Here is a 12801-nt window from a genome sequence, read left to right on the forward strand (position 1 = left end):
TGTCTTTATGATGAGGGGGATGATACTGTAAGGCAGATGGCCCCGCTCGAGGCCCATCTTGCCGTGCCGGTTTATTGTCTCAGCCGTGCATCTCATTAGGCACGTCCCTTTGATGCCTGTATTTCGTGTTTCCCGATACCTCCCCTTTTACACCCTTTTCGATTCCCTCACTGTCTCCATCTTCCTCTGCACCTGTCCTTGTTCCTATTTCAATCTGTTTTACTGCCGATTGGAATTCACTAATGTTGGGAAGATGGGTTTTTACAGTTGAGAACCGCCAAATGTTTCCGCACTTATGTTCCGGACCTTATGTGCATCAAAGTGACCAAAGCGACCCCTCTGAGGGATAATTATGGGAACCGGGTTGTAAACTTTGTGTATCATGATGTCCTATGGGTAAAATCTGTATAAAAGGAGCGATCCACAGAACCAATTTGAAGCAGTCTCCCCAAGTTGCACGTGTTGTACTTGCCGTGACTTCTGTGTTCCCTGCAGTAATAAACCTTGAATCTTTGACGCCGAAGGAAGTGTCCCGTGTCTCTGTAGTTTGTGCGCCGAAACAGGTATCCCATGAAGGTTATAGGTGTTGTTCCCTGGCACCGCTGGTACTATTAAAAAGTCCAGTCCTTCAGACATACACAGCAATCTGTTCCCTAGTAGCTCGCTCCCTAATCCTCCAAAATTGGAGGTCTGAGGAGGTACCATCCTACCTAAAATGGATATACAAAATGCAAAGGACAAGGAGGCAATGAAAAAGTTTATTAATGTTTGGAGATTCTCTGATAGCTGGGACTCCTTGTCTGCTTTTTAACACTTTAGCACTCAACACTTTATTATTATATAATTAAGGGCACTTTGATGCTGCGAGCCTTTTTTCTTTTCAAGGTAGAGTGTTTATTTGTTAAATGAATACAAACGATATTGGAGGGGTCTTGCAAATAAACAATAAGAATGCTATCTAACCCTGCAATGTATAGCATTGAGCATTGTTAGCACTTTTGAAAATTAGAACGGTAGGATTTGTATCATGTGGCACTTTATGGTTATTTATTTGCAAGAATGACTCGTTTGTATTTTAATGTAGCAGGGTTCCTTGAATAGATAGAATGCCTATGTATTAATTGAAGATGACCTCCATTGAGGGATCGAGGCCAACGACAATAATAATACATGCTATGACCAAATCTGCTGTATTTCCACACCTAGCACTGTTAGCACTTTAGAAAGCTTGGTAGCAGGAACTTCGTTCTTGTCTGTTGGTTTTTGATAATGTTTTTTAACGACCAAGATTCTTACTAGAATTTGTTTGTCTCTTTTTAAAAACGGACTCTCTACAATCTAAATTATTGATTATTCTATATTGTATCAATTGCCGTATGCTCTGCTCAATAAAAATAAATAAAAAGAAAGATATCTACTAACGAGGGGGAGGTAGGTCAGAGGGAGTCTTTAATGTCGACCTAGGGCAGCTTCAGAATTTAAGAAGAAATGTCTGGTTTTGTCATTTTTTGGCTTCTACTAATGTATTGAATAATTTTTCAGGGTGCTCCTAACCTTATGTTCTTCTTCTCTCTCAAAATACCACAGATAATCTATGTGGCACGCAACGCTAAGGATACAGCTGTGTCCTACTTCAATTTCCAGAAGATGGCAAAGATGCTTCCAGAGCCTGGCACATGGCCAGAGTACCTGGAAAAGTTTATAGCTGGAGATGGTGAGAAGCTTAGCAGGGGACTGTGTAGAAGGATCTTAGCGTTCGCACATAGAATCTATTGATGTTGGCATTTACTTTCACCAGCAGTATAGGAAGGAAGCACATTTTGACTATGTAGTCGTAAAATGAACACTTGGCATAGACTAACATCCCTCTCCATGTATGTGAAAGGACTGAACATGTAATGCAAGCCTTCCATGACTGCTTATGTATTACAGATCTTCCCCATCACTTCTGCCATTTACTAATCGTGCTTATGGCTCCCTCTACCCTCACCAGCCCATGTACCACCCATGCGCTACCAGCTGACACCGCCACTGTTGCCCACATGCCAATATACTATAGCAGCCTGACCCCTTCAGTTCACACACAGATACTGCCCGTGTGTGATAAACTGCCGCCCCACCGTGCCACCCTTGTAATAACTATATGCCATAGGAAAAACCTAACACGGTTTGTTTAAACGGGTATTTAATACTAGTCGATGCATCTCTCTGCCTTTTGACCCTACCGTTACTGGTCTCATACAGGGTACGTGCAGCAGGCTCACCGTTTCCACTGTTGTTTATGTACTGTCCATATGCCATAGTCTGGCCTCTTCTGCTGCTGCCAGTGTGCTTCCAACATCCTTTTGGGTGCGTAATGTTGTAATAATTGGATGGCCACCTCCACCATCACCAATGTGGCAGGTGTATCCAGCATCACCTTCCAGTTTTCCATATCTCTCACTACAGGGCATGGACAGTGAGATGTGAAATCCCCTACACAACGCTGTCAATTGCATTTTCCATATTCCACTTTTAGCATTTGGAGGCAGCTAAACTCACCTGAAAAGGTCCCATTATGTCCCACATCAACACGAGTGACTCCTGGAGGTGACAGGCACACTCATATTTAGGATCAGATGGCAGGTTTTGACAATGTAGTGTGCAGGCTCCAGGGAGACTCAGAAGGCTATTACCGAGTCAGTCTTATACCTTATTATTTTTTAAATGCCTTTGTTTATGTAAAGGACCTAAAAACGGAAAAACCTTTTTTCCTTTGACAATCTTTGATGGTTAACATGAAAATCTAGGGGCAGCCATGTTGATATTTAGCCGTGGTGCCAATATGAGGATTTGCATGTGTGTAAGCGAATTATGAGGAGTCACATTTTAGTTCAGGTAGGCTAAGAATCAATAACAGGGTGCCACATTTTCAGTCAAATGTATCCTTTTCAAGTCGCTCTAAAGTTAATAAAAACATCATAGATGTTGGGCTAGTTGTATTCATATTCAAGGACGTGTGGAATCAAAATGTTACCCTTTAAGAGCACTTCTACCTTACGTTATATTTGCATATATCGTGTCTGCTTACATTCCTGTGCTTCTTGCTTCTTCTTTGGCTTTGCCTGATTTGTGTTACCACTTTACCATAATAGTTCCAGTTTGTCCGTTCCTGTCCCTTATGATCTGTATCCTGAATGGCGAGTTACTCCTGGGGCCGCTGTTACATGGGTAGGGGGTGTGTTCAGTTTCTTTATAGAGGGCAACCAAATGAAACTTACGAAAATGTGCGCAGAATTAGATCAGATTCTCTACTATGCCACTTACGGACTAACCTGAGTATGAGTAAAAGGAGGACTCAGCCCTGCAAGGCTTATTGGAAGTGCTGGCCAGTTGGGTGCTTTGCCAAAATTTCTAAACCCTGGCCTGCCTTTGTTACATGTTTTATTGGGTTTCATCGTCACCTCAAATGTAATTATGAGTTGTTGTCACTGTTGTGTATTCTTATTGTATTTTTTTTGTGCTAGTGATTGAGTTGTTAATTTTCTAACTGCCACCTCCCCTTAAAACTAGTGGTATGTGGCTCCTGGTACGACCATGTAAAAGGCTGGTGGAAGAAGGCCCGCGACCACCCTATACTCTACCTGTTCTATGAGGATATGAAGGAGGTGAGTGCTGCAGGATAGAAGCTGCCATCTTGAATCCTACTTATGACACCAGTGAGATTTTAATGCAGAGGTTTTCTGACTCATTCAAGGAAATAAGGGAGACTATTTCAGTATATTAGAGCATAGTTTTGGTGCCATGAAAGAAACTCATGAAGAGTGGAAGTCTGGTCTACTAAAAATTGTGATATTTTCCAACAACAGCCCTAGTGTCACTGAAAAGTGGAGAGAGCTTGGCATCTGACAGATCTTGCTCCAGTCATTTATGGAACTCAATCCCAATTGTCCAGTGGGTCACTCCCATTCTACTTATGATGAATAAACGAGCCAGCATAACATGACCATCAATTCTAACCCATAGGAAAAAATAAATGCCCACCAAGTCAACTTTCATCCTCTCTGGCAGCAATTCAGAGCTTGGTTCCATGCATGCTCCTAACTGAAATCTGCTATTAAGTCTTTCCCTCCCCCTCCTAGAATCTTTTACATATTTGCATGTCCACTTGCATCCTACTGTCTACTTCTTCTGTGCCATCTTACTTTACACACTAGTTCTCTTCACTTCTAATTAGGTGTGTCTTTTCCCCTTAGACTTGCTGACAGGGCTCTCTAGGTCACAGGCGCAGAGATACTCCTCCGGGAGTCGACTCGAGCGCGTTACAAACCTACAAATAGATAAATAAATGGATGTCTGAAAGATGAATTTTAACCCAATGTGCAGAGAGCAGGCTTTAGGTCAGCCCCGTCATTCATTATCTGAAATAGTGTACACCTATCACCTAATGCTATTGGCTGTTTGGTGTATCATTGCACCTCCTAGGAAGTGCTTCTAATGTATTCCAAAGGGTCTATTTGACACCTGAAATGTACACTCAGCCCTGCCAAAAGTCACACATATAATATATTTAGACTGAAGACCCATATTACCTCAAATAATGAATCAGCCGATGTAGAACTCTGGCAGCAGAACCTTAAATGTATAATTATTCACTTCTCAGCATTCGAGACGATATATCATTGCTCACTGCATATGGCCAAACATAAGTACCAGTCGCAATCACACAAAGGACTCAGTCTTTCACCCCAGCTGGACAACAGGAGAGCACAAAAGGACCTCCCAACTAACGTAGATCATGTAATGAAATTTTTAAATCAACTTAATTGTAATTTTGTTTTAAATGTCTTTGGTGTATGACCCCCCACCTGTTCGAAAGCTAACCTTCGTTATACGCATCTTGGTTACCACTCAGTACCGCATAAATTATCATGTGTCTATTATAACTAATTACATCACACCCCGTCCTCACTCTGCCTTTGACCGCATAAGAGCACGGACACTCCACTCCTGAAACAACTATATTAGAAAGCTTTCCCTCGGCCATTGGTCATACTTTACGCCCAGTGGACCAAGGGAGAAGGATAAATTGGGCTACAGTGGTTCCTGAAGATTTTATGGACAAGTTATTGCCTACAATTGAAGGACACATGGCTATCTGCCAGGACCAACAGGCTACTCCCCTTGAGGTGATGAAGGCCTTCGAATCTATATGCTCCCAGGTTTCTGGAGCTTTAACGGCCAAACCTCTACAGGGTGGGACGGCGTCCCTGCTGACTTTTATATACACTCCCCAAAACTCTGGGCGGGGGTTCTAACAAAAGTGTTTGTAGCCGCAAACTGTAAAGTCTTCCCCAGCACTTGGTCCACCTCTATCATCGTGCCAATCTTCAAAAAAGGCCAGCGGGATGACCCAGGGTGTTACAGGCCAATTTCCCTCTTAGACTCTGCAATTAAGATCTTAGGCAGAGTCTTATTATACAAACTTAGAGGTAACATCGAAAGGTGTGGGGGCCTAACAAATAACCAATAAGGCTTTAGGAAAAAAAGGGGCACGGTGGACCAGTGTTCTAATCTGCACCTGATACTATCCAAGTACACAGTTGCCATGGAGGGGTCCTTGTTTCTAGCTTTCATGGACCTCTCCTCGGCTTCTGACCTTGTGAATAGGTCAAAACTTTGGGAAGTTCTAGTTCAGATGGTGGTGGACAAACCACTTGTCTATTTTTTGGCTTCTTTACACCAGGAACTATTCGCCCGAGTGAGGGTCACGAAGGAAGGAGGATGTACAAGTCACTTCAAATCCCTAAGAGGAGTGCGTCAGGGCTGCATCTTGGCCCCCCTCCTATTTACCATCTACATAAACGGCCTGGGTGAACATCTAGAGGCAGTGGAGGGGGACGTTCCGCGCATAGGAGAAACGAAGATCCCCGCTCTCCTATACGCGGATGATGCTGTCCTAATAGCACGCACAGGGGTGGACCTCCAGCGTTTGCTTGATTCTTTTGGTACCTTCATGGACCAGCTGGACCTAAAGATTAATGCAAACAAGTCACATACCAAGGTGGTGGGCCGACACAGAAAGAAGAGGAAAACCATATCCTTTTTCTGTAAGGGGGAAGCTGTGTCGAGGGTGGAAGTTTTTCCCTACCTGGGAGTACTTTTTGATGAGAAGGGCATGTGGGGCCCACAAATAAAGGCTAAAAGTCTATCTATGGTGAGAGCAACCTCAGCCTTGCTGAGTTTTTCAAAAAGACTGGGCGCTAGGCCCATGGATGATCTACTAAAAATCTATGATTCTAAATGTATTTCCATAGTCATGTATGGTTCCCCACTATGTGGTTATGTGTCACAAGAACTGATACAAAAGGCGGAAAATAAATCCCTGAGACGCTTGTTATCCACCCCTCAGTTCACACCTACATTCTCAATCCATGGGGAGATGGGACTCAACTATGTCACTGATAGAATCAGAATGGCCCCCCTATTATTCTGGCTAAAGACATGGCTTAATGACGAGTTAACACTCAATCACTCCATCTTGACAGATGTTATGTCACTAGACCATGCAATGAAAATTCCCTGGCTAGAATATGTAAGACATACTTTTGCACGGCTAGGACGTCCGGATTTATACAATGCCCCATCTAGTATTAGGCGGGAGGACGTGACCTGGACTAAAAATAACTTTTTGGAGGTGGCAAGAGTAGCTCGGGAAGAGCAGGAACTGACGAAACCAACGGTCAGACAACATTATCTGTTCTTAAGTTCGCCTTCCCTTGAGCCTTACCTTAGAATTGTTACTAAGCCCTTTCATAGGTTTTTGTTAACTAAATTTAGATTTAATTTAATACACTACTCCCTCGGCACTTCCCATTCATGGTGCAAACCGGAAAGTGGCCCCCCATGTAGCTGCGATGTATTCTCCCTACAGGATTCTATGCATTTTATCATGTTTTGTAGCCTGTATACGGTACCCAGGAAGAAATACCTGGCACCTTTATTAAGAGAGGCAGGTTTTATCCAGGTCAGGCCTTCCTTTGTTTATTTACAGACTTTATGCAGTACCCGTGTTATCTTTTGTGTGGCCAGTTTCTTGGTGGCGGCTCATAGAATTAAATCACAAAATTCCCACTGAGGGATTCTGTATAGTAAAGCGTGCAATAACTTTGAAATACTTATAATACACCTAGATTTGCTCTACTTCCTAATATGCACCACTAATGAGTCTGCAATGATTGTGTATATGTATGAAATAAGTGTTTTTTTTATTTGTATATAAATGTTTTATTGCTTTTATGATTTTAACGAATCAAATAAAGTGCATTTGACTGACTAACTATATTAGTATGTTAAATGTTTCTCTGTATGTTTGTTTGTCTTTTCCTTCCTCACAGGAAACCGCCACTAGAGGAAATTCTCCTCTACCACATATCACACCTTAGAGCGAGTGTCACATGTATGGTCTTTCAATAATAGGTTTTTAGACCACTCACTTTGCACTACACATATGTCCTGAAGAAAGCCATACCACTAAGAGAGCATGGCTGAACCTTAGGATCTCCTTAAATATCTGACTCTCGTTTTTATTAACTGCCAAGGGCCCACTCATTAAAATAGTCTGTTGTATCCCAGGGACCCTTAGGACAGCTTTTTTAACATTCACTCACTTCCTTTCACTGCACTCTCATGGCACAATACCACCTCCTCTGTATCCAGGCATTTTAGCACACCCGAGGTGCAGGGTGGGGCCCGAAGATGAAGCATGTCACAACTTGGTTGGTGACTGAGGGCCTTATTATAAACATAATGTGTTTCTTTTCCAAAACAAACATACAATAGAAGCACCCACTCCAGAGCTAGTTCTCTTTAATAAAACATATGTACCAGGGGAAGTGAACTGGCTCCAGTACCTTTCCTCCCTCTCCTTTTGATTCTTATTGAAGGCTAACCTTGTCAGCCTGCCACATGGAACATACCTTTGGAAATTGTCTTGTAACTCATCATTTTTGCTTTCTTTTGTGGTACCCAAGATCCCCTCTTATCAAATAGTACCCCTAAGTATGTAAATGAGGTCACCCTTGTTAATACAGTTCCTTTGCAGCAGAATATTTTTAACTTTTTGGGTCTCTGGCCCTTGACCATAGTGTGCGATTTAGAAATATTAACACTTAAATTCATGGATCTCATGAAATCCACAAAAGAGTCCCGAACACTCTGGAGCCCCACTGCTGCGCATGCTGGTAGAACTGCATCATCTGCATATAAAAGACCGGGGATTGGCCGAACCCCCGCTCGAGGGATATCTTGGCTGACTGAGCACAGCTAGGTGTCAAGGTTGTTTATGTTTAAAGTAAAAAGAAGGGGAGCTAAATGCAACCCTGTCTTACACCTCTTCCGTTATGAAAATGTTCAGTACAGTTACCCCTCTGCTTTAATCTCATCCTAGCAGAGAGATCTCTATGCAGGTCCGTCAAAAAATTAACTATACAACGGTCCATTCCGTAAATACCGGTTTACGGTAAATACCGGTATAATAATAGATTGGGACCAAGACATTGGGAACCCATGCTGACTTACCGCATTAAAAACATTGGTTAAAATTCTTGCCCAGAGTGTCTCATTCATTTTATATAGATCAGACGGAACATCATCTGGCTCCAGGGCCTTATTACTAGACATCTGCACGATTGCCAACGCCTACTTCCTCTTCGTTAAAAACCAGAATGTATGTACCCATACTTGGTGAAGGGACACTAGAGATTCCCACGTCTTTCTGGTCATCATATGTGAGTTTAAAATGAGTGAACCATTGATCCTGAGTTATATTACATTCCAACGGGGAGTTACTAATTCCATTAACAATGGTTTATTTACAATGTCCCAGAACCTGGCTCTGTTCTTAAGCACATCCACCAAAAGTGAATCATTCCAGGCTTCTTGTTTCATTTCGTTTTTGCGGATTTCTAAGACATGCTCATATGTCTTTCTAAGAGCCGCTTTTTGGTGTTTATCTTGAGGTACTTGTTTTAAGGCAAATAAAAGCTTTAGATGGGCTTCGGTGCATTTGCAAACAAATCATCTCTCGCCTATTTCCTTGCTGTTTCTTATTGGGTGCATGAGACCTCTAACCACCCATTCACAAACCCTTCAAAGGCTAAGAGGGTTTCTACCCCCATCTTGGTATAGTCAAGACAAACCCCAATATCCTCATTAATGGTATCTCATAGATCTTGGAGAAAAGGGCCTGGGTCTACCTTGCTCCATTTCAGCCTGCGACCCTGGTCTGTTAGCTTTAGACATTTACCAATGGAGGTTTCTCCAGGTTTACCCACTAGTCCCATACCCCCACCCAATATAAGGTGGATAGGATTGTGATCACTAAAGTGTGACCACAATGCATTATAGAAAACCACCTGAGTTAACAGACCTGGGGAAATTAAGATGTAGTCAATTATGGAGTTCAGGCATCTCCCTTTAAATGTGGGGATCCTGAGATCTCCAGGGTTTATGCACATTTGTACGAGATCAAATTCAGCCAGTAGGTCCTCGAGGAACCCCCCTTGCTGCATATGTTCAAACTGCAAGCTAAAACAGTGTTCAGAACCCCAAAAATCTGTGACGTGCCTACGATTATTTTCTAATAAAAAGTGGTTTGCTTCTCCCTATAAACTTCTAAAAAACGTTTTGAATTACATAAATGTTCATTCATGAAACTGCTTTCAGGGGAGTTGGAAAAATGAACAATTCATAATTTGGGCGCATGGGCAGGTGTTATTTCTATTGCTAAACAGTTACAGGCACCAGAATCTATAATAGAATGTGTTCCGAGCAGTTTAATAGAAATAAGAGTTAATAATCCCCCATTAGCTCTACCAGCCAGAGCAGGCCCTGCAGGTTCCCAGTAGCTCTTATACCCGTCCAGCCAAAAGTAGTTATCCCCATTCCAAGTTTCTTTTAAACCCACCACATCATACTCCCTCAGGTTATCAGACCAACTAGGGTCATTTATTTTGTTTCTCAGGCCGGCTATATTCCAACTAAGAACCCTTTGGTGTGATTTATCTTCCTCGCCTTTCCTATAAATCGAACGGGAAATGGCAAAACTTGGATCAACCGACCTATGATTCGGATGTGGGGGGATGAAGCCAGTGAGTCATTATTGTCCAGCTGGCTCAGAGGGAGGAATCTGTTTGTGGATAATAGATTGCTCTCCTCTACATCCTTCCCTAATAAATCTCTTATATTAGGGGGTGGAATAAGAAGAATAGGCAGATTGGGCAGGAGAGGATGGCCATCGCTGGTTCTTGATCTATGTATCGGTTGGGCCCTTACTGGTTCCGGTGCGAAGCTCCACGATTGGCTCAGGCTCTGAGCCTGAGGGCCCACTAGTGGTGGGTAAAAGAAGCCAAGCAGCAACGCCTTAATACTCCCATGGCCCTGGTTTGGACCTCCTTGAAACAGCTTCCCTGCTATACCGATCTGGTCAAAGTTGGTGATATTACAATCACCATCTTCTTGTTTTGGGCTCCTACCCACCCAGCCCACCCGTCTCATGATAATATGGGCGAACGCTAAGGCCCCATTACTTGACTATTGTTTACATCAGAGTTTAGTTTTGCGTATAAGCTCCTCAGTTGATTCAGTAACTTTGTCTTTGAGCGGGGGTACACCTGTTAATACTGCTATTAGGGGGTGGCTTCAGGGGGCAAATGTAGGCTGCAGCTATTTACAATCCCATTTACACTCCTGTTTGTGGTTATCTTGTCCTGACCAGCAGGGAGTTGATTATCTGGGGGGATACGTTCTCCCATGTACTTGCCATTCTTATCAGCCGCGCTTACATCTAAAATTTACTCGGCTTAGCTTTTCCTTGGATACCTACGTTGATTTGTAGGGTGCTCTGACCTTCGGGCCTCGTTTTCTCCCCCCCTTACTGCTAGAGGCCATATTTAGCAAAGAAGGTGCATCAGGCGTGTTAATAATCACATGATCATGTCCCTCAATAGAGTCTCTATTTGTGTCATTTTCCACACCAACCCTTCTACCGTTGTTTTAAAAAGTTTGGAGATATCCTCAATAAGTGTAGAGAATAGTGGCTCTGAGCTCCATCCCCAGTCACAGCCCAGAGGGGGTTCGGCTGGCACAGTGTTGGATTTTGTGTCTCTCTGCTTCCCTTTCTTTTTTACTGAGGCCACAATCAAATGAGGTGGAGGTAAAGCAGCCATGGACAGATTTCCTCGCTCTACTGTCTAGGACACCCGTAGAGGATCCTGCGAACCCTGTGCCAAGACAACCCGGTTTGTGGTGTTCCGGGAGCCTCACATGGGGTTACGATCAAAGGAGGGTCAGCTGGTGGTACACTCAACACTAAATGTTCAGCCCTCAATCCCAACTGTTTCTCCGCTAATTGGATTTCTTGTTTTAATGCTCCTACAGCTGTAGTTAGGTGTGAAATCATAAAGGCAGAATTCCGGGGAAGTTTAGCTTAGGATTTGCCCAGATCAGAACTGCAGGGTTGTTTATGCTTACCCATGGTGGTTATAGGATGGACGAAAGAGGGGTGGCCCAGCCCAGCCTCTGCCCATCGCTGACGGGCCCAGACGGGCCAGTCCCTGGCCCAGATTTGCCCGGGCGCTGCCCTGGCTTGCCGCAAACGCCCGCACCGCGGGAGCCCCAAGCAGCTTTTGAGTGCCTTCTAGCATGAAGGAAAGATGAGAGAGGCACCTGCCATGAAGTCTGGTGGGGACTGTGGCCCCCCCAAGAAAGTGCTGGCAACAATGACTGGCTCCCAGCGGCTTTTGAGTGCCTCTTTGTACGAAGGAAGGATGTGGGCGGCACCTGCCGCAATGCCTGGTGGAGGCTGTGGACCCCCTAAGAAAGTGCAAAGTGCTGGCAGCAGTGATGGGCTCCCCGTCCCTCAGTCATACCATCACACTTTCAATGTTGTACAACACACCTTCAAATTGAATGGTTGGCACCAGCCAATCAGACTTAAGAGAGAGCTGCATTCTATTGGTCTAGCTGTGGAAAACGACTGCCTTCTCATTGCACGTCTGTTGAGGACTGAGGAGGTGAAACACAAATGGTGTTTGCTTCCAGTGAATCCAAAGTTGTAAAGCTTTTCATTGTACTTAAGTAAGTGATTTTCTGTTTACGCAGGCCTCTGTGGAAAGCTCTAATGGATTGGAGAAGACAAAGGCCCTTCTACCTGGGCCATAAATCTGCTCTTGGAGAGAGGGCTATAGAGTTCATTGGGAAAACTTTTCTGGTTACAGTTTCATATATAACAACTCGGTCCAAGTCTTGCTCTTCCTGAATCCCTACACAACTGAAGCCCAGCCCATAATATCTGCAAACTGCAAGGAAAGAAAAAACACAGCTCTCTGAGCTAAAGACAGCCTAAGACGAAAACATTTTCTTTGTTACAAATACATCTGAAACTAAAAAGGTTTGTGATAAACTGTATTACCATCTGCAAGAGTTGAGTTTAAACATTTTCTTTGTTACAATATCAAACTGACACCAGACAAATGTTATCATGACCTGTATGCCCCCGTCTCCAAGTGTTGAAATATGGGCCAAGCTAGGCCCCTTTTCTTTTCCAAACCACCAGATGAGGATGAGGATGAGGAATCAGAAGTAGGGATGGAGGATGATGTATGAGAAGTAGCGATGAGACATAGAGATGATGTATGAAAAGTAGAGATGACACGTAGGGATGATGTATGAAACATGAAAGGTAGGGAAAAGTGATTGGGATGATGAGTGATGGATGAAAAGTATGAATGATGGATGAGAAGTAAGGAAGATGTATGATAG

The 12801-nt window shown here is 43.5% G+C and overlaps 1 protein-coding gene across 1 annotated transcript in view; it reads left to right on the forward strand.

Moving 5' to 3' along the window:
- The window catches only part of LOC144755207 (sulfotransferase 1 family member D1-like), a 297847-nt gene that overhangs the window by 261596 nt on the left and 23450 nt on the right, over positions 1–12801 (forward strand). Inside the window, exons 5-6 of the mRNA XM_078643898.1 lie at positions 1588–1714; positions 3553–3647. Of these exons, the coding sequence (XP_078500024.1) occupies positions 1588–1714; positions 3553–3647 (222 nt within the window). The remainder of the gene's footprint in view (positions 1–1587; positions 1715–3552; positions 3648–12801) is intronic.

The sequence above is a fragment of the Lissotriton helveticus genome, chromosome 5_1, assembly GCF_964261635.1.
Source record: "Lissotriton helveticus chromosome 5_1, aLisHel1.1, whole genome shotgun sequence".
Classification (NCBI taxonomy): Eukaryota; Metazoa; Chordata; class Amphibia; order Caudata; family Salamandridae; genus Lissotriton; species Lissotriton helveticus.